This window comes from Leopardus geoffroyi, chromosome D1, assembly GCF_018350155.1.
Source record: "Leopardus geoffroyi isolate Oge1 chromosome D1, O.geoffroyi_Oge1_pat1.0, whole genome shotgun sequence".
Taxonomy (NCBI): domain Eukaryota; kingdom Metazoa; phylum Chordata; class Mammalia; order Carnivora; family Felidae; genus Leopardus; species Leopardus geoffroyi.
Window position 1 is genome coordinate 113210413 of NC_059329.1, and position 19457 is coordinate 113229869.

Genomic DNA, 19457 nt, shown 5'->3' on the forward strand with positions numbered 1-19457 from the left:
ACCTCTCTAGCTGGGTGACCTCCAGCAAGTCGCCCAGAGCCCCTGTCTGCATAGGGGGCGGAGGAGCAAGGAGGGCAAGGCGGCTCGTCCGGGGGAGAGGCGACCCCAGGTGCTGTCGGCCCGTCCTGACCTGCAAGGCCAACCACATTGCCTCCCATATGCAGCAGAGCTCCAGATGTCCCCAGCCAGCCCTGACCTCGGCACCCCACTGTAAGGGTTAAATTGTAGTGTCGGGTGACCTGTAGCCTTAATAACAGCTTTGTTTTAACACTGTAGATTAAGAGATAACAGCCTTGTGCTATGAGTCAAGGGAACACAAGTTTAAGGAAAATCAACTGGATTAGTGTTTGATTGGATTGGGGCAAGGGCACGTCTGAACTGTTTCCACCCCCATCTGGGAACTGTTTCTCTGTTCTGTTCCCAGGTGATGATAAGGACGAGTTGGTTGGCTATAAAAACTCTGTACCCCGGCTGTTCGAGACCGCACTCTGGTCGAGAGTGTCGGTCCCGATCGGTTGGCCTTGCCTCTCTTTGCAATAAATTTTGTCGCGACTGTCACCGGCGCCCTACTGTCTTAATGTTAATGCTTTGCTAGAGGGAAAAACAACCTTAGCCTGACAATAGCTAGGCCTCCAGGATCCTGTGAGCCTTCTTTAGCGTATGAAAATCTCACTGGGATCTTCCCAGTTTCTCCTCCGGGTCCTGGGGCAGCTCTCCCTGCCCACGAGTCCTGTCCCGTGCTTTAATAAAATCACCTTTTTGCACCAAAGACGTCTTCAAGGATTTTTTCTTGGCCGTCGGCTCTGAATCCCACCATCACCCCCAAACCCCATCACCCAAAACTTCATCACTAAGCACCGGACAGAAACCCAAGATATGGATGCACTTTGGTGTGGCCCGTGTCTCCCAAGAGGGTCGGGGTCTGAAGAAAGGACGGACATAAATACGGTACAAAGACAGCAGGTGAAAGTGTGCAGAGAAATGTGCAGAGGGTTTAGGGGGGCACCCCTTAACCCCAACTTACGGCCATTGCCCTGGTATCATAAGCGTGTTCCTTTGTACTCCCAAGTGTCCCCGTGTGGATGACCAATCACCTGGTTGCCCTAGTGTTAGGGAAGCATGGAGGAGAGTCACATATCCTCACTCGGAAAGCAAGGGAGGCTTCCTGGAGAAGGAGGTAACACACAGGCAGCGAGGGGGGAGGAGGAAGGGGCTGCCCTTGGTGGGGGGAGGTAGGAGGTCTGGAACATGGCACCTGCGAAGAAAAAGAGAAAGAAGGAGACCCCCATGGGAGGCTTCTGGCAGCTGGGCCCCCAGGAAATGGAGCAGGTGTATACCAGACAAGGGACAGAGGACCCCCCGGGAAAGTGGGCACGGGGTACACGTGGCCTTCCTCCCAAGTCTGCCTTTCCTACGGTTCATCTGGAAGTAAGTGTGGCTGGTCTGAAACAGCGGTCAAATCTCAGTTGCTCGGTTTCGCTTTCCCAGATACCCAATCGTTCTAGCAAGAGCTGTTGGCAAGGTTTCCCTTTTCTCGTTGAATCACGTTGGCGCCTTGATTGTAACTCAACCAATGGCATAGGGCGGACCCCGTGTTTCGCTGCTCTGCTTGGCTAGTCTTGTGCCAACGCCGCCCTGTCTCAATTACTGTGGCGTCACAGGAAGTCATGGCATCAGTGGTACAAGCCCTACCACGTTGTGTTTCTTCCTTGAGACTCGCCTTTCTGTATAAATTCTAGAATCGGCCTCAAAATGTCTTCAAAAGTCTGCCGGGAAATTTATTGAGATTGCATTAAATCTGTTCAATTATTCTCTAAAATTCATGGAGTTTTCCATTTCTCGTGCATGGATCCCCCCCCACACACACACCATTTATTGCGGGATTTGGTTTCTGCCAGCTGTCCTTCGTAGTGGGTCGCCTGTACATGTTTGGTAAAATCTATGCCTGGGCACCTGGGGTTTTGTAACGCTATCTGCAGTGAGCCTTGGGTTTCATTTTCCAACTGTTTGTCGACAGTTTATTGGTTTCTTATATCGATCTTGATTTTTTACACGATCGAACGGCTATCCTACCAAATTACTAAATGTACGAATTCGTTCTAGTTGTCTCTTTGAAGACACCTTAGGGTTTCCTAAGAACAGGGTCACACCATTTGCAAATCGAGATAGTCTCTCTACTTCCTCTGTGGTTTGGCTAAGCCGTCCCACACAACGGTGAACAGAAATGGTAGGTGTGGGCCCCCTCGCCTACCCCGGACTCACGGGGAAGGTGTTCGATATTTTACCGTGAAACACGACGTCGTCTGTAGGACTTTTGTTTATGGCCTTTGTCATACTGATATAATTCCCATCCATTCCTAGTTTTCTGAGGGTTTTCCAAACCCACGATTTGGGTTTTTGTAAATCGTGCAGGGCTATTGAATTTTATCACACGCTTCCTTCATCTCTTAAGACAATCGTATGGTTTCTCTCCTTCTGTGTACTGACGTGGTGAATTACACTGACTCAGTTTCCAGTGCTGACCTTGCACTCCTTGGATAAACCCCACTTGGCCATAGCGTCTTGTCCTTCTTACACATGAACGGACGTGATCTGCCAATACTTTGATAGGGGTATGTGCATCTATGTTCATGAGAGGTGCTCTCTCGCTCGGTTTCTCAATAGTGTCCTTGTCAGTTTGGGGCATCAGAGAGAGTTGTTCTTCCTCCCATCTCTGTAAGAATGTGGGTGAGGCCAGTACCTGTTCCTCTGGGGAGACATCCAGGGCTAGAGTTTTTGTGGATGGTTTTTTTTTTTTTTTAACGTTTATTCATCTTTGAGAGACAGAGAAAGAGACGGAGCACGAGCAGGGAAGGGGCAGAGAGAGGGAGACACAGAATCCGAAGCAGGCTCCAGGCTCCGAGGCATCAGCACAGAGCCCAACGCAGGGCTTGAACTCACAAGCCGTGAGATCATGGCCTGAACCAAAGTCGGGCGCGCTCAATCGACTGAGCCACCCGGGTGCCCCTTGCGAGTGGAGTTTAAAACACAATTTCCCAGGGTGGCTGGGTGGCTCAGTCGGTTAAGCATCCGACTTCGGCTCAGGTCACGATCCCATGGTTTGAGAGTTCAAGCCCCACGTCGGGCTCTGGGCTGACGGCTCGGAGCCTGGAACCTGCTTGGATTCTGTGCCTCCCCCTCTCTCTGCCCCTTCCATGCTTGTTCTTTGTCTCTCTACAATAAATAAGCACTAAAAAAAAAAAAAAACAAAATTAAAACACAATTTCTGTTTCTTTAACAAATAGAGGGGCATTCAGGTTCCTTTTCTCTTTTTCCATCAGTTTCGGAAAGTCTTGTCCTTCAAGCAATGCTTCCGTTTCACCAAACAGCAATTTAGCCTCCGTTGGCTATGACTGCGTGTCATACGTCTGTGTTGTCTCTTCTTTGCCTCCTGCCGGTACTTTCTGTCTCCTCTTGACCCTTCTTGGTTAGGGTTTTATCAATATCGTTCATCTTTTCATTTGCTGATTTTCCCTGTTGTGCATCTGCAGTCTCTTAGATGGACTCCTGCTTATCCTCATTTTGTCTTTCCTTCTACTCTGTGGGTTTTAATTTGCTATGCTTCTAGCTTCTCGAGTTAAGTAGCTAAGATTTTTTTTTGTTTTTTTAATCTTTCCTGCTTCTGGGAATGGGCGTTTAAAAAGCCACGGTTTCCCTTCAGGCACTGCTCTCTCTATGTGCCTGTGAGAGTCTCCATCCCTTATCATTTGGTTCCAAATATCTCCTCATTTTCTTTGTGATGTTTTTTTTTTTTTTTAATTTTTTTTTTCAACGTTTATTTATTTTTGGGACAGAGAGAGACAGAGCATGAACGGGGGAGGGGCAGAGAGAGAGGGAGACACAGAATCTGAAACAGGCTCCAGGCTCTGAGCCATCAGCCCAGAGCCCAACGCAGGGCTCGAACTCACGGACCGCGAGATCGTGACCTGGCTGAAGTCGGACGCTTAACCGACTGCGCCACCCAGGCGCCCCACTTTGTGATGTTTTTTAATGTTTATTTATTTTTGAGAGAGAGAGAGAGAGAGAGGGAGAGAGAGATACAGAGTGTGAGTGGGGAGGGGCAGAGGGAGAGGGAGACACAGAATCCGAAGCAGGCTCCAGGTTCTGAGCTGTCAGCACAGAGCCCGACGTGGGGTTCGAATTCACGGACCACAAGATCATGACCCGGGCCGAAGTTGGACGCTTACTGACTGAGCCACCCAGGCGCCCCACGTGATTTCTTTTCAAAGTATGCTGCTGGATTTCCAAACATTTAGAGAGCTTCTATTTATCTCTTTGTTTTGTTGTTAGTTTCTAATACAATTCTTTTGTGGCCTGAGAATAATACCGTATGTCCTTCAACTCTTTCGGGTTCATTGAGACCGGTTTGTGGTCCAGCTTGTGGCCTGTTGTGGCGGGTGTTCCACGTGCACATGGAAAGACTGTGCACTTGTAATGCTGAGATGCCACTTTCCAAAATCTTCAACTAGGTCGATTTTTAAAATAATGTTCAGTTTTTCTACATTTTTTTTTTTTTTTTTTTAGTTTTTAATGTTTATTTATTTTTAAGAGAGAGAGAAAGAGAGACAGCGTCTGAGTGGGGAAGGGGCAGAGACAGAGGGAGGCACAGAATCCGAAACAGGCTCCAGGCTCTGAGCCGTCAGCCCAGAGCCCGACGCGAGGCTCGAACTCACGGACCGCGAGATCGTGACCTGAGCCGAAGTCGGACGCTCAACCGACTGAGCCACTCAGGCGTCCCATGGCCAGTAGAATTTTAAATAAATTAAGAAGAAAATGTGCATTTATTTATTTATTTTTAGCCATGCAACATCGTCTTTTATTATGTATGGGCTTTTAAAATTACTCCCTCAGTCTCTCCATATACAGGCAAAAGTAAGTATAATGTTTAGCATATTGGAACTTGGAAATATTGGTCATTGCCTTGATAAGGGAAAAGTATCCCCCAAAGCATGCTTAACCGGAAGGGCAATTCTTCTGCCAACCTCCAAGAACATGGAGATGAACACGATAGACAGACTGTCCCCCGTCGGAACCTTCATCCACCGCCATTCGGTGACCCTTCTTCGGGCCCAGATCAGCAGCACGCTTCTGGCCAACGATCGTTCAGGGTCTGAGAAGACTTCCACTATCTCCTTCTGCTACAGAAACCTGGGGTATGTTTCTTGGGTATCACCAGAAAACGTGTTGGTGCTCGAGGGGAAATGTCGTGGAAAGGAAGGCACTGGTCACCCTCAAAAAATGGTCTGGGCTGGGATTTCCTTGCGAAGATCTTTCCAAAGATCTTTCTCCCCGGGGAGAAGCCAGAAAGTGTGCATTTATGGTCACCGCATACTCATCATCCCCAGTGCTCTCCGTTTTTACGTTCATCCGCATTATTCCTCTCCAGCCTGAAAAGCTTTCTTTTGTATTTCATGTCCGATGACTACGATTTCTCTCAGCCTTTGTCTATCTGAAAATGTCTTCCTTCCCTTTGTCTTCAAGGATATTTTTATGGAATATTAAACTTAGATTAACAGGATTTCTCTCTCTCTCTCTCTCTCTCTCTCTCTCTCTCAGCATATAAAAACATGTTCCATTTGGAAAGGGCATTTGGCTCCCATGATCTGAAGGGATAAGTCACACTTAATTATTATCATTGGCTCCAATATCGTACATCGTTTTTTTCTGGGCGCTTTTGGAATTTTTACCTCTGCATTTTGGCAACTTGGCCACAAAGTACTTAGATGGGGTTGTTTTTGTATTTATTCTACTTGGGATTCACGGAGCATCCCCGATAATGCACACCCCCCGCCCAACAACGGCTACCCCCTTTGTAATGTAAATACTCCACAGGAAAGCGTGGATTACCAGATCAGACTTTTTTTTTTTTAATTTTTTTTTTAATGTTTATTTATTTTTGAGACAGAGAGAGACACAGCATGAGCAGGGAAGGGGCAGAGAGAGAGGCAGACACAGAATGTGAAGCAGGCTCCAGGCTCTGAGCTGTCAGCACAGAGCCCGACGCGGGGCTCGATCTCACAAACCGCGAGATCATGACCTGAGCTGAAGTCGGACGCTTCACCGACGGAGCCACCCAGGCGCCCCCAGATCAGACTTTTTAAAAGCATACAACCGCATGCTGCCCATAAGAGACACACTTTAGATTCAAAGGTGCAAATAATTTGTGCGTAAAGTGATTTATGACGCAAACGCTAACCCAAAGAGACCTCAAGTGGCTATACTAACACCAGACAAAATTGAGTTGAAGTAAAAAATTGTTGCTGGGGACAAACAGTGACCTTTCTCTGCTGATGAAAGGATCGGCCCGTCAAACAGATACAAGGATTCCAAACACTGGTGCCTGTGGCGTGCAAGCAAGCCCCCTGAGAGGCATCCAGGCCCCAGTCCGTGGAACCCGTGGGTGTCACCTCACACGGTAAAAGGGACTTTGCGATGCGACTAAGTCCAGGATCTTGAGATGAGGGGCGGGGTTACCCTGGATTGTCCGGGGGTCCCGATGGGGACCAGGGTCCTTAAAAAAGGGAGGCAGCAGGGAGAAGGTGGTGGAAACGGAGTCGGAGAGAAGACGCACCCACAGCCGTGCCGATGGAGGACGGCCTGCGAGCCAGGGAACGGGGGCTCCGGGAGCTGGAAAAAGCAGGGGGCCCGAATCCCCTGAGCTTCCAGAAGGAGCACGGCCCATCAGCTTAGACTTCTGGCCTCCGGAACTGTGGGGTAGGAAGTCTGTGCTGCTTTAAGCCACAAGGTTTCGGTGACGTGTTGCAGCAACCACAGAAACTGATACAGACTGTCCCCTGCAACTCCTGCCTGCTTCCACCCGCTCCCCTGTGTCCTCAGACAGTTGTGTTTAATTTTTTATTTTTCCAGAGGTTGTGGCCATCGAATATCAGGAGGATGGGTCTGCGATCGGCTCTGGTGCCATTGCCAGAAACAGAGCTCCCCTTACCCTTTCTTTTTTCTCTTTCCTTCTTTCTTTCTTTCTTTCTTTCTTTCTTTCTTTCTTTCTTTCTTTTTCTTTCTCTCTTTCTTTTTCTTTCTTCTTTCTTTTTCTTTCTCTCGTGTTTCTTTCTTTCTTCCTTTCTTTTTCTTTCTTTCTCTCTCTTTTTCTCTTTCTTTCTCTTTCTTTTTTTCTTCTCTCTCTTCTTTCTTTTTCTTTCTCTCTTCTTTCTTTTTCTTTTTTCTTTCTCTCGTCTTTCTTCTTTCTTTCTTTCTTTTTCTTTCTTCTTTCTTTTTCTTTTTTCTTTCTTCTTTCTTTCTCTTTCTCTCTTTCTTTTTCTCTTTCTTCTTTCTCTCTTTTTCTTTCTTTCTCTTTCTTTTTTCTTCTCTCTCTTCTTTTTCTTTCTTTCTTCTTTCTTCTTTCTTTTTCTTTCTTTCTCCCATGTTTCTTTGTTTCTTCCTTTCTTTCTTTTTCTTTCTTTCTCTCTCTCTTTCTTTTTCTCTTTCTTTCTCTTTTTCTTATCTCTCTTCTTTCTTTTTCTTTCTTCTTTCTCTTTCTCTCTTTTTCTTTCTTTCTTTTTCTCTTTCTTCTTTCTCTCTCTTTCTTTCTTTTTTTCTTTCTTTCTCTTTCTTTCTCTCTCTTTCTTTTTCTTTCTCTCGTGTTTCTTTCTTCCTTTCTTTTTCTTTCTTTCTCTCTCTTTTTCTCTTTCTTTCTTTTTTTCTTCTCTCTCTTCTTTCTTTTTCTTTCTTTCTCTCTTCTTTCTTTTTCTTTTTTCTTTTTCTCCTCTTTCTTTTTCTTTCTCTCGTCTTTCTTTCTTCTTTTTCTTTCTTCTTTCTTTTTCTTTTTTCTTTCTTCTTTCTTCTTTCTTTTTCTTTCTTTCTCCCATGTTTCTTTGTTTCTTCCTTTCTTTCTTTTTCTTTATTTCTCTCTCTCTTTCTTTTTCTCTTTCTTCTTTCTCTCTTTTTCTTTCTTTTTTTCTTTCTTTCTTTCTCTTTCTTTCTTTTTCCTTCTTTCCTTTTTTCTTTCTTTCTTTAATTGAGGAGCCTGGTGACTTAAAAAAAATTTTTTTTTAATGTTCATTTATTGTTGAGAGACAGAAAGAGACAGACCGCAAGCAAGGGGAGGGGCAGAGAGAGAGAGGGAGACCCAGAATATGAAGCAGGCTCCAGGCTCTGAGCCGTCAGCACTTGAAACCTGAGATCCTGACCCGAGCTGAAGTCAGACACTTAACCCACGAAGCCAGCCAGGCGCCCCATCACCTTAACCTTTCTAAATGAAAAGAATAATAATGATTCCGAATTTCAAAACGCGTATGTCCCAAGGGTTGCACAGAGTCGCTACATGGGGTTCGGCATGAAGCAGGACTCCGGTCTCTCCATCGGCTCAGATGCCACAAGAAAAATGCCACAGACTCGGGGCTTAAACAACAGAAACGTATTCTCACATTTCTGGAGGCTGGAAGTCCAGGACTGAGGCGTCAGCAAGGTGGGCTTTGGGTGAGGCTTCTCTTCCCGGCCTGCAGACGGCCGCCTTCTCACGTGCGCCTGCAGGGGAGAAAGCCCGACATCTCCCGCGGCTCTTCCTACGATGGCACCGATCCCTCCACAGGAGCTACACACACACACACACACACACACACGACCTAGAGGCCCACCTCCGAACACTGCCACGCTGGGCGTTCAGGCTTCACCATAGGAATTCAGTGGGTAGCAGCTGGTTGTAGGCAGAAGGGAAAGGGGAGGGACCCAGGCCTATGACTTATGGGTAAATCGGCAGGATGTAGTCCCAGAACAGGAAGGCTGGAGACCTGGCTTCCTCCTTCCACTGGCACCTGTAGGTGAGCATACCCCCCTTCCCAGAGAAGGGGCCCCAAAGGGTTGGCCTCGCTCCTCCCAGCACGTGCCTTTGTGCCCTTCTGGGGCTGAGTCTGCCGCGCTGGGCTCTGTGCAGCACTCGGGATGCAGGCCTGACCCGGGGCAGAAGCTGAGGGTTTGCAGAGCTATCGCAGGTGTTGGAGCTAAAAGAAAACTGTTCTCAGGCCCAGGGAGGCCCGCCGCCCGGACCCGTCCTCCCTCTGCGCCCTCGTGCGGTGCCCTGGCATCCCGCCTACCGGCCGACCTCTGCCAGCCAGAGCCTCCTGGGGACCTGTGTGTCAGCGTCTGACCGCCTCCTGCTATCCTAGGCACCAGGCGGGGGCTTTGAAAGAGACCGGGCTTCTCCAAACACCCTGTCTGGAGCTGCCGACAGGGACACTGCACACCCCTGAGACCACCCAGCATCTCTGCTGGGCAACCGGGACCCTGCTTGGCCCAAGAGCTCACCAGACACAATACAGGGCAGGCCCCATGGGCCAGAGGCCAGCAGCTGGTGACCTTCAACCCTACATGTGGGTACCTTTCCTGGCATTCACAGGCTTAAAGATTCTTGTTTAAATGTTTATTTATTTTGAGAAAGAGAGAGTGCGTGCACGGGCAGGAGTTGGGGAAGGGCAGGCAGAGAGAGAGAGAGAGAGAGAGAATCCCAAGCAGGCTCCACACCCACACAGAATTGGAACTAAACAACCGTGAGATCATGACCTGAGTTGAAATCAAGAGCCAGATGCTTAAGTGACCGAGCCACCCAGATGCTCCAAGGATTAAATATTTTTAAATCAGTCGCCAGCACTTACCAATTGGGGAATTTCACATCAAAATCAGGTTTCTGGCCTCCGCTGAACGTCCGAGGCTGCCAAACATCACTCACGTTGCCACCTGGCCACAGAGGGAGGCTGGGAGGGGCTGGTTTTCTGCAGGTGCACCTGACACTCCCCCGAGGACCCCTTCTTTGCTGTCACCCTGAGCCCAGACCGCTCCTCACCGATCGCAGAGGAAAGTGAATGGGTCTCTTTGCTCCCCTTTGTTTTTGGGTGAAAAGTGGGAAAAACAGACCCAGAAACCCCCAAGGAACACACAAGAGAGGGCTCATTTCCTTGTGGGTGTGATGAACACTGCTTTGTGTTTGATGTGCAACGGAGAGTGTATGGGACTGAATTCCCCTCCAAGGATAAGAACTCACCCCACCCAGACCCCTTCTTTGTACAGACGGAGAAACTGAGGCCCAGAGAAAGTGGGCCCTGCCTCGGGTCACACGGCTGGGCAGTAACAGAGCCAGGCCCCCTCCCACGGATGTGTGGGCACATCTGTGACGTTGGGAGCCACATGCCTGGGGGCAGGACACTGAGGGGAGCTCTGAGGAGGACGCTCCCCGCCTCAGCCCTGTGGGGCCTGTTAGACACGACCCTGCCTTGCAGACAAGTGGGCGGGCCCTCCAGCGAGGGAGCGACAGGTGGCCCGTGGCCTGGCTGATGGCCTGTCGGAGAGGGGAGGCCACTGCAGAGACACCGATTAAGGACATTTGGCGGCTTCCTGCGGGGAGCCAGGCCCTGTCTCGCCAGAGAGACCCGGGAGCTCCGAGCAGACAGATGGAGAGGGACCCCTGCAGCCAGCACGACGGGCCTGGCCAGGCTTCCTCCTCATTAGCGTCTCATCAGGACACTGCTCAGCATCTGTGCCCGGGGAGAAGGCCAACCCCCGCACAGGGCAGCCTTTCCAGAACGGCACCGAGGATGGGCTTTCTCCCTAAGCTAGAATATCGTCCCCGCTGCCCCTCGTGGGGTCTGAAGATCCACACTCAACATCACACTTTGAGGGTAAGGTGGGGTAAACTGAGGGCGGAATGGAGATTGGCTCCCGGGGCTGGGCTGGCCAGAAGGCTGAGGTGGGAAGAGTCTCCAGGTGAAATAGGGCTCCAGCCGCCATGCTGACGGGGACTGGGGGACCCACTGGGCCTCCAGGAGACCCTGGGGCCAGGAATGCCACCTCACACCAGGGGCCTGGCAGGGCACCTTTTCTGTTTCTCCATTAGTCATCATCACCATCACCATCTTCTCCACCATCCCTCCTCCTCCCCCTCGAGGCATCCCCAGATCCCTGTCAAGGGTGAAGGGAGGAAGAAGGAAGAGAACCACCCACACCTCCAACTCCGCCTCTCAGCTCATGGCCGCCCTACACCCACCTCTGGGCGCCTCGGCTCCCTCCCCAGCCCTGTGCGCGCGCGCGCACACACACACACACACACACACACACACACAGTCTTCTTCATTGGGCAGGTCTCTGAGTTCCCGCGACCTGACCTCAGCCACCTCTCAATCCTAACCTGAAACTAGCCTACTCAGCAGGTACGCTCACCTGTTCGCAAGCTCAGGCAAGCGTGGGGGTCAGGAGCCTTGTTTCCAATGTGATATTCCCTGTTTTAGGTAAAGGCCTGTGGGGTGCTCGGGAAACACTAATAGAAGGGGGGAGAAAGGGAGGGGGAGAGGGGAAAGGAAGGGGAAGGAGGGAAGGGAAAGAAGGAGGAAGGAAGGAAGGAAATGGAGGGGGCGGGGGAAGAGGGAAGGAAAGATATCTGAAGAATCGAGCAGACTTTCCCTCTTGGCCGAGACTCACAAATTTCCTGGAAAATGAAGGCTTCCCAAGCCACACACAGCTTGATTAAGGGCCTCTGCCAAACCCTACGGTTCCGTGAGGTAAGTTTTGTTCCCTTCTCCTGAAAGGACAGAATGTCTGCCCTTGCAATAAAAGGCAACCAAAATGGAAATGTATCACTTTGCCCTTCCCGTTCGTCAGACTGGCAGGCTCCCTGCAAACCGATGGCATCCTCAGCGTGCACTGGAGCAAGGTCACTTGAACTCCACTCCACGGACTCCCGACTCCTGGGGCCACATCGCCACGAGGCATGGGTCCCAGAGAAGGCTTCGGACGCCCGCAGGAGTCTGATGGCTGCAGGTCACGCAATTGTCCTCCTCGGCTGTGCTCCGGCCCGAGGAGCGGAGGTCCCACCCCTTGCCCCTCGCACCTGCTTGGGGTGCCCCCTTCCTCCTTGGCGGGAGCGGGACATGGGATGGCCCCATACCCCACACTGTCATGGTGACATCCGGAAGGTTCTAGCTGGCTCCTTCTGGCCTCTGGCACACAGGGCTTCTGTCCTGGGGTCTACAAGGAAGTCTCAGGGGCAAATGCTGGGAGCCCCTCGCTCCGGCTGATGTGTGCAGAATATCCTAGAATGCCCACAAGATGGACGAGACGAAAATGAACGTGACAGATACACCCAGGGACGAGCATCTCTGAAGCCAGGGCAGCGCTGCTTGGTGTCTACGTGGGAGTCAAGACGTTGTGGGGCTGGGTAGGGGGATTGTCAGCCTGTACTTCTCAGGGTTGGGTGTGGGGTGCCCACCCCTGGTCCCTGGATTCCAGGCCATCGTGATGTCAGTGTTGTTCCAGGGTCCTTGGATATTATACTGGTGGCTCCTGGCATCGCCTCCCACCAGAGAGGCTTTGGGGGCAGGTCCCGGCCCAGACCATAGGGAGGGCTTGGAGGCTGAGGGAGGGGCGGCTCGCAGAGCCGGAGTCTGGGTCTCAAGAGGCCCCTCGGCAGCCCTGAGCCACAGCCAGTCATTGGGCATCGCCCCCTGGAAGGCCCTGGGGACTTATAGCCACGGACCTGTGTGGGGACAGGCTGGAGTCCTCCACCCCTGGAGGCAGCTCCAAAACCTCTTTGCTTGTGTGGGGGAGCAAGCTCATTCCTGGGGTTCGAACCCACCTCCCCAGTCCTGCCCCTGCCCTGCTGCCCGTCTCCTGGGGGATCCTGGCCCCTCACTGCTCTCAAGATGGGAAGTCACCTGCCTCGCCTGCCGCGTGTCAGTCTCATGTTCTGCCAGCCCCTCTGCGTGCACACACACACACACACACACACGCATGCACACACGTATGCACACGCTCTCCCGGCCCCCCTCACCCCGAGGGTCTCCGTGAGCCTCGTTAAGCCACAGCTGTCCCTCCCTCTGCGGCACATCAGATGTGAGGCTGGGGTTCGCCATCATCTGAGACATCCTGTCAGTGACCGGGATAATGGAGCCTCGGGAGGGACCCCGCGTCCACATCTGCAGAATGGGAGCTCGCCACCTGCCGGGGAGCCTTCTCGTGGGGATCAAACGAGAGAAAGAATGGTTTGCAGTGTGTTTATTAAGCACTTACTACATACCATCAACTCGGCTACATCTCCCTGCACAGATCATCTCCCCACAGCCCCATGAGGTCAGGTAAACTGAGGCACCGGGAGGCTGAGGGACCTGCCCAGGGGTCCGAGGGTGCTGTTTACCAAGCCACACGGGGCAGAGGTGGACGGGACAAGCTCCAGCCGCGCAGAAGGTGGACTGAGCCCACCACCCGCCCCCAAGCCCGCAAGGGGTCACCTGCGTGTTGGGGACCTGCCGCTCTCCCAATCCAACCTCCCAGAAAAGGCTTGTCAACCCTCCCTCCCTCCCGCAATGCTGCAGACGTTGTCCTGGGCGGGGCTGGCAGGTGAGGGGTGAGCAGGGCTGGGCTGGGCAGGGGAGGGTGGACCGAGCAGGGATGGGCAGGACCAGCCTGGGCTGGGCTGGGTGCGATGCTGGGAAGGAGCTGGATGCCCCAGGGGGGTGGGGAATTACCCTAGGATACAGGAGGGCTCTCCGGCGCCCCTGACTTGCTGTGTGACCCCAGCAGTCGCCCACCCTCTCTGTGCACCAGGACGAGGAGAGGCCACGGGAGGTCACGAGGGTGCCCTGACAGGAGGGTCTTCTAGGCGGTTCCCACTGTAATCCCTAAACCAACCTGCCCGAGAGAAGGCGAGGCTGCTGGGGGTGTTAGGTAACAGCCCGGCGTCACCTCGTGTACCTCGGAAGGACGCAGCCACGCTGGAACCAGATCCTCCTGGCGCCCGGGAGGCAGCTTCAGCAGCCGGTCCTGCCGGTGGGGCTGGGGCAGGAGGCGACAGCTGCGGGTTCCGGAGAGTGCAAGCGGGGGCAGCTGTGAGTACAGCGAGGATGCTGACCTCCACAGCCCCCGGGAGCTGAGGTCCCCTGCGGTCACCCCCTGACCCTGCCGGCCACCGCGCCCTGCCCCCTGCCGCACAGCCCCTGGGACCGCCCCCCCGTCCCCGGCCACCAGTCAGACACTCCCTGTGCACCTTGGCCAGCTCAGGAGCGGCAGGGTCCCCTCCAAGAAGACCCGGCTGGGGGGCCCGGGTCCGAGGCATTGGCTGAGCCATCTGGCTGGCACAGCCGGCGGCAGCCGGTGGAGCAGAGGAGACCAGCCCGGAGCGGGGAGCGAGCCTGCGCCCCTATGCCTTGCTGCACGGTGAGTGCCGCCCGGGGAGGGGGCTCCCCCCGGGCCCGCGGGGAAGGGCCACGCGGCAGGTGGGGGTGGTGGGCGCTGTGGATGCTGTGGACGTGGACTTGGGGAATCTGGAGCCGCGTGGGGAGGGGGCCGGGGAGCGGCAGGTGGCGGGAGCGCCCGGTTTTCTGCTGACTTTTTCCAAGTTCCCTGGGGGCTGGTGCGCCGGCCAGCCTGGTGCTGGCTTTGCCCGGCGCCCCCAGCCGTGCCGGGCCACCGGCGTCCCGCGGCCGAGCCGAGTGGGCAGCGGGGCCAGGGCGGCCGCACCGTGCTGCATTGCACCCACATCCCGGGCGCTCGCTCGGGCCGGCGCCACCTCCAGGGGACCTGGGCTGGCCGGCCTCCCTTCCCGGGCAGGGACGCCTGGCAGGACGGGAGCTTGGGGACTTCTGGGCAGACAAGCGCCCCCTTCGTGGTCACTTGGGAAGCGCGCCCATCCCTTCGCAGCGACTTTTGGAGGCTTTGCCCTCAACAATTTCTTTTTTAAAAACCAGACTCGGGAAGGGGGGCATTGGCAGAATGGGAGACCAGGCGGAGAGGTGCTCAGGGCGGTGAGAGGGAGATCCTGGGCCTGGGGGGAGACCGTGGGGTCCGCGGGGTCCGCTTCCCCGGCCCCTGAGGCAGAGCCGGTTCTCCGGGACACCGTGCGGGGCCCGGACGCCCCTCGTGCTGGAGGAAGCCTGGCCTCAGGCCTGAGATCTCAGGGGGAGCTGACCTCCAGCCTGAGGTCCAGGGACCCCCGGCATCACGGGGCGGGGGGACAGTGCTGGCCGATGCTCCCGTGTGGGACAGCTGTAGGTCACACTGAGGTGCTGGGGGAAGGAGCAAACCCAGCCCCCTCCCGGCTCCACGTTTGGGTGAGTTCCTCACTTCTCCGAGTTTCGTGGCGGCTGCATAGATGTGCCCGTGCCAGGGCAGGCCGATGCCCGCCGGGTGCCCGGGAAGGTCAGCGCCCGCGCCTCCGAGGCCTCCACCGAGGCGCTCCCTCCTCCTGCCTTTATGTAACGAGAGGCGGCTGCAGCCAAGGCACGCGGTTCAGAACACGGGGCAGGGGCAGGGGCAGGGGCAGGGGCAGGGGGCGCTGTTAGCACCCTCGGGGCAGTAGCGGCCCCTTGGGACCCTGGGTGGGCCGTAGCGGGAGAGGCTTCGGGGCTGGAGGTTTCTCCGGGGAAAAGCAAGTCCGCAGAGCTGGCGGGCCAAACGGGCGCTGCATGGAGGTGCTGTGGGGCCCGGTCCCCATCGTCGACCTTCCTCCCAGCTGCGTGTCCCGGGCCACACCTGCATCCACTCTGTGCCTTGCCTTCCCTGTCTGTGAAATGGGATGGTGGTATGAATACTCGTGCGGGCCTGGACAGTCGTGTGAGAATTAGGCGAGCCCGTGTGTGGGTTGGGGGGGGAGGGTGGCTGGCACATCGTGACCTCACGCTTTGTGTGCGTCAGCTGTGGTCACGGGCCCTTTAAACAGTCGTGAGCTTTGCTTTATTTAACTTTTTTTAGAGAGAGAGAAAACGAGCAGGGGAGAGGGGCAGAGGGAGAGAGAATGTGCTCAGCGCGGAACCCGGCACGGGGCTCGATCCCATGACCCTGGGATCACGCCCCGCGCCGAAATCAAGAGGCAGACGCTCAACTGACTGAGCCCCCCGGGCGCCCCGACAACCATTAGCTTTGCCGTGTGTCTTCTACTCGCCTTGGAGGGCAGACGCGTCTCGGGTAGTTAGGGGGCTCCTGAAAGGCTTGTAGGGGCGAGACCCTGTGCCCACAGGCCGGGTGCTTAAAGTCCCTGTGCTCGGTGAGATGCTCCGGGTACACGAGGCTACACAGAAGGCCCTCTGGGGGTGCCTGGTGTCTCTCTGGGCTCTGACCCCAGGGCACCTGCCCCCACGGCCGGCATCCCAGCAGGTAAGACCCCTCCACCCGAGGCCAGCAGGGCAGCCACCCAGACCTCCCCGGGGAGCTTCCTGGCCTCTGCAGCAAGGGGACATCAGGTCTGCTCGGCGCCCCGTCCCCTGAAGGGGCCCCAGGCTGGGCGGTGACCCTCTTAGGAGAGTGTGTGCCGCTCCCAGGGCCGGACCCTACCCGCTGCCCCTCAGAGCACGCTGCTCTTGGTTCCTCGACATTCCCAGGCCTCCGGCTGGCTCCCCGCCTTGGCCGCCTGCGTGGAGGAGGTGAGGAGAGGAATACCGAGCAGGCAACTCAGGCCCCAAGCTCCTCGCCCGCAGCCAGGGAAGGAGGAGAGCAGAGAGAGCAGAGGGAGCCAGGCATTGGGCCCGGGCCCCTCCCCGCCACCCCCGGGGGTCAGAGCCTGGCCTCTCCCCACAAGGAGGGGCTGCGGGGCCACTGGAGGTGTTCCTACGACCTTTGGGTGGAGCCTCCGGCTGGTGAGATTTAAGGTCTCTTCTGCAGGGAACCTGTGGCCAAGGGCAGGGCCGAGGTGGGCGGTGGGGGGGGGGGGGCTGGGAGCTGGCGGGAGTCAGAGGAAGAGGTGAAGGTACTAGACACTTTGGGGGTGCAGTTGGGCCCGTGTGAGCAATGGGGGGGGGCAAGCCTCCTGGCTGGGCTCCTGCCTCCCTTCCCAAGGAGCCACCAGGAACTGAGACCATCCGGGTCCCACATGGGCCTCCTGTCCCACCCCCAGCCCCCACCGAGGGCTCGGCAGGGGTCCCTCCCCCTCTCTCTCCCCTGGGCGAGGCCAGGGCAGGCAATGATGCCCAGACCCTGCCAGCCAGAAGAGCCCGCTCTCTGCCCAGCCCCAGGGTGACCCGGGATGTGTCCCAGGGCCCTTCTGGGCCTTGATTTCCAGCTGGCAAATTTCACATCTCAGCTGGCAGACTGAGTCAGAAGAAGCCAGCGTCTTCCAGATGGCAGGCCTCAGCTGTCCCATCCATCCCTGTCACACACACGTCCGTCCTCCAGACCCTTGCCGGCCCCGAGCCCCGGGTCCCTGGCTCTCCCCCTCCCATCCCTTGGGCCGCCCCTTCTCCTGTGTCTCTGGGCTCCTTCCCCAGCTCACTGGGGCCCTGAGGACTGGCTCAGGAGGAGGCCAGCTCCCACCCTGGGAAAGGAACCCACCGTCTCACCAGGGAACCCCTGAGAGATCGGCCCTTCCGTCAATCGGCCTCGCTTGCTTGCTCCAAGCGTAACAGCCGGGGCCCGCCGGACCCCATGTGGGATGCACGCCCCTTCTCTGACCAGCGGCTCGTCTGTCTGTCCGGCCGTGGATGTTTTCAGCAAACATTTATGGGCACTGTCCTGTGTAACCTCCTTGGGGGCCAGGAAGGGCAGGGAAGAGATGCACACGGCCCCCATCCGGCCCCCACGGCACCGCGGGCCCCGGAAAAGAGCTGAGCAGATGGGGAATAGAGCAGTGGGGCACGCGGAGAGTGGGGCTCTGTGATGAACGCTGTGACCATGCCTCCCTCCTGCTTCCTGAGGGCACTGCCCTGGGGGCCTCCTTGAACCCCCACAACTCCCTGTGAGTAAGGGCCCCATGACCCCATTTCACAGCTGGGGAAACAGAGGCACGTGGCAGTCGCATTGGTCAGCTAGTGCCGTGGAACAAATTGTCACAAACAAGCGGCTTAAGATGACCCCCAGCTACGGGGTGCCTGGGGGTTCCGTCGGGTCAGCATCCGACTCTTGATTTCAGCTCAGCTCACCCTCCCGCGGTTCGTGAGTTCGAGCCCTGGGTCGGGCTCTGTGCTGACAGCTCGGAGCCTGCTTGGGATTCTCTGTCTCCCTTTCCCTCTGCTCCTCCCCCCCCCCCCTCCGCCGTGTGTCAATAAATAAACATTTAAAAACAGAACCGACCCCCAGATAGTTTCCTGTGCTCAGAGCCCCACAGACAGAAATCACGTTGTCAGCTGTGCTCCTCCTGATTCGGGTTATTGGCCGAATTCGATTCCCTGCAGCTGTAGGACTGAGGTGCCGTCCGTTCCCTCGCGGACTGCCAGCCGGCCGCCCCGAGTTCCCTGCCACGGGGTTCCTCTACCTGCAAGCCGGCCATGGAGACCCTCTCTTGTGCAGAGGCCTCTCTCACTCAGGAGCCCCCCCCTCCCCCGGGTCTGACCCCCGGGCCCAGCCCTCAGGCCCGCCCCCGGTTTCCCTTTCCATGAACCCAAAGTCAACCAAGCAGGGGGCTCGCATCACTGTCGCCAAATCATACGACAACATCCCAGGAGCCACGTCTCCTACGCTCACAGGCTCCAGGCCCAAGAAGGGTCTTCGGGTCCCCCTCAAATTCCGCCCGCCCCAACGTTCGGTAACTTTTGAGGTCAAACGGTTCGCGCGGGGCAGAGTGGCCGTCACCAACCCAGGAGGCCCAGTCCCGGGGAATCAGCCCCCCAGGGAGGGAGTCCCGAGCCCAGGCCACCAGGCACCAGGAGACACATGCGTGCGGGCACCCGGGGGCCACGGCAGAGTACGGAGCGTGGCCTGGAGAGCCGTGGAGGAGGCCTCGGAGGTGTGCAGAGAGCAAAGAGCCCAGCGGCAGAAGCGGGGCCGCCTCCAGACCCGGCGTGCGGCTGCCCGGAGGAGGGGCCGAGGGAAGCCCCTGGAAGGTGTTGGACGGAACTGAGCAGGGGGGAGACGCCTCCCTCCCTCCGAGGCCCTGCGAGGATCTGCGGTGGTTGGGGGCGCGGCGAGGCCCTGGAGAGGAGGCACAGTGCCCTGCCGACGCGGAAGTTTGGGAGCGAGCAGGGAGGGGCTGCTGAGAGTGGGCCCAGCTTGACCTTGGGCGGGCTGGTCAAGTTCCGCCCGCCTGCTCGCCGTCTGTCTGCCCAAATGGCGCCCAGGAGGTGGGACCTTCCTGCTTCGCTCCCCAGGGGGGTCGAAAGGTGCACCCAGGGCTCCGTCCAGGGCACCTTGGTAACAACAGCGGGGCTGAGCCAACTCGAACCCGCCACCTGCCGGCCCACCTGCAGAGCAGACCCGGCTCCCCGGGCCCCTGCAAAGAGAGGGAAGCCAGGCCCCAGGGGCCCCGCACCCTGGGAGACGGTGGAGCCGCAGCCACATTCGCTCAGAGCCTCCTGCCCGGGGCCCGCGGGCCGCCCCCACCGCTATCCGGACACCCTGCAGCCTTCGGGAGCCACGGGCCTCGGCTCGACGTCCTTGTCAGCTGTGCGAAGGAGAAGTCAGGACCAGCAGACCCTCCTGGCTCAGACGGGGCCTGTCAGCTGCTGAAATCCCAGCTCACCCCTCCCCGTCCCCGGCCTGGCAAGGCTGTCTCCTCTCCC

General features: G+C 56.3%; 1 protein-coding gene across 1 annotated transcript in view; it reads left to right on the forward strand.

Moving 5' to 3' along the window:
* The first annotated feature begins 14096 nt into the window (after window positions 1–14096).
* The window catches only part of OSBPL5 (oxysterol binding protein like 5), a 79706-nt gene continuing 74345 nt past the window's right edge, over window positions 14097–19457 (forward strand). The window contains exon 1 of the mRNA XM_045486284.1: window positions 14097–14190. Coding sequence (XP_045342240.1) covers window positions 14176–14190 — 15 coding nt within the window. The 5' untranslated portion in view covers window positions 14097–14175. The remainder of the gene's footprint in view (window positions 14191–19457) is intronic.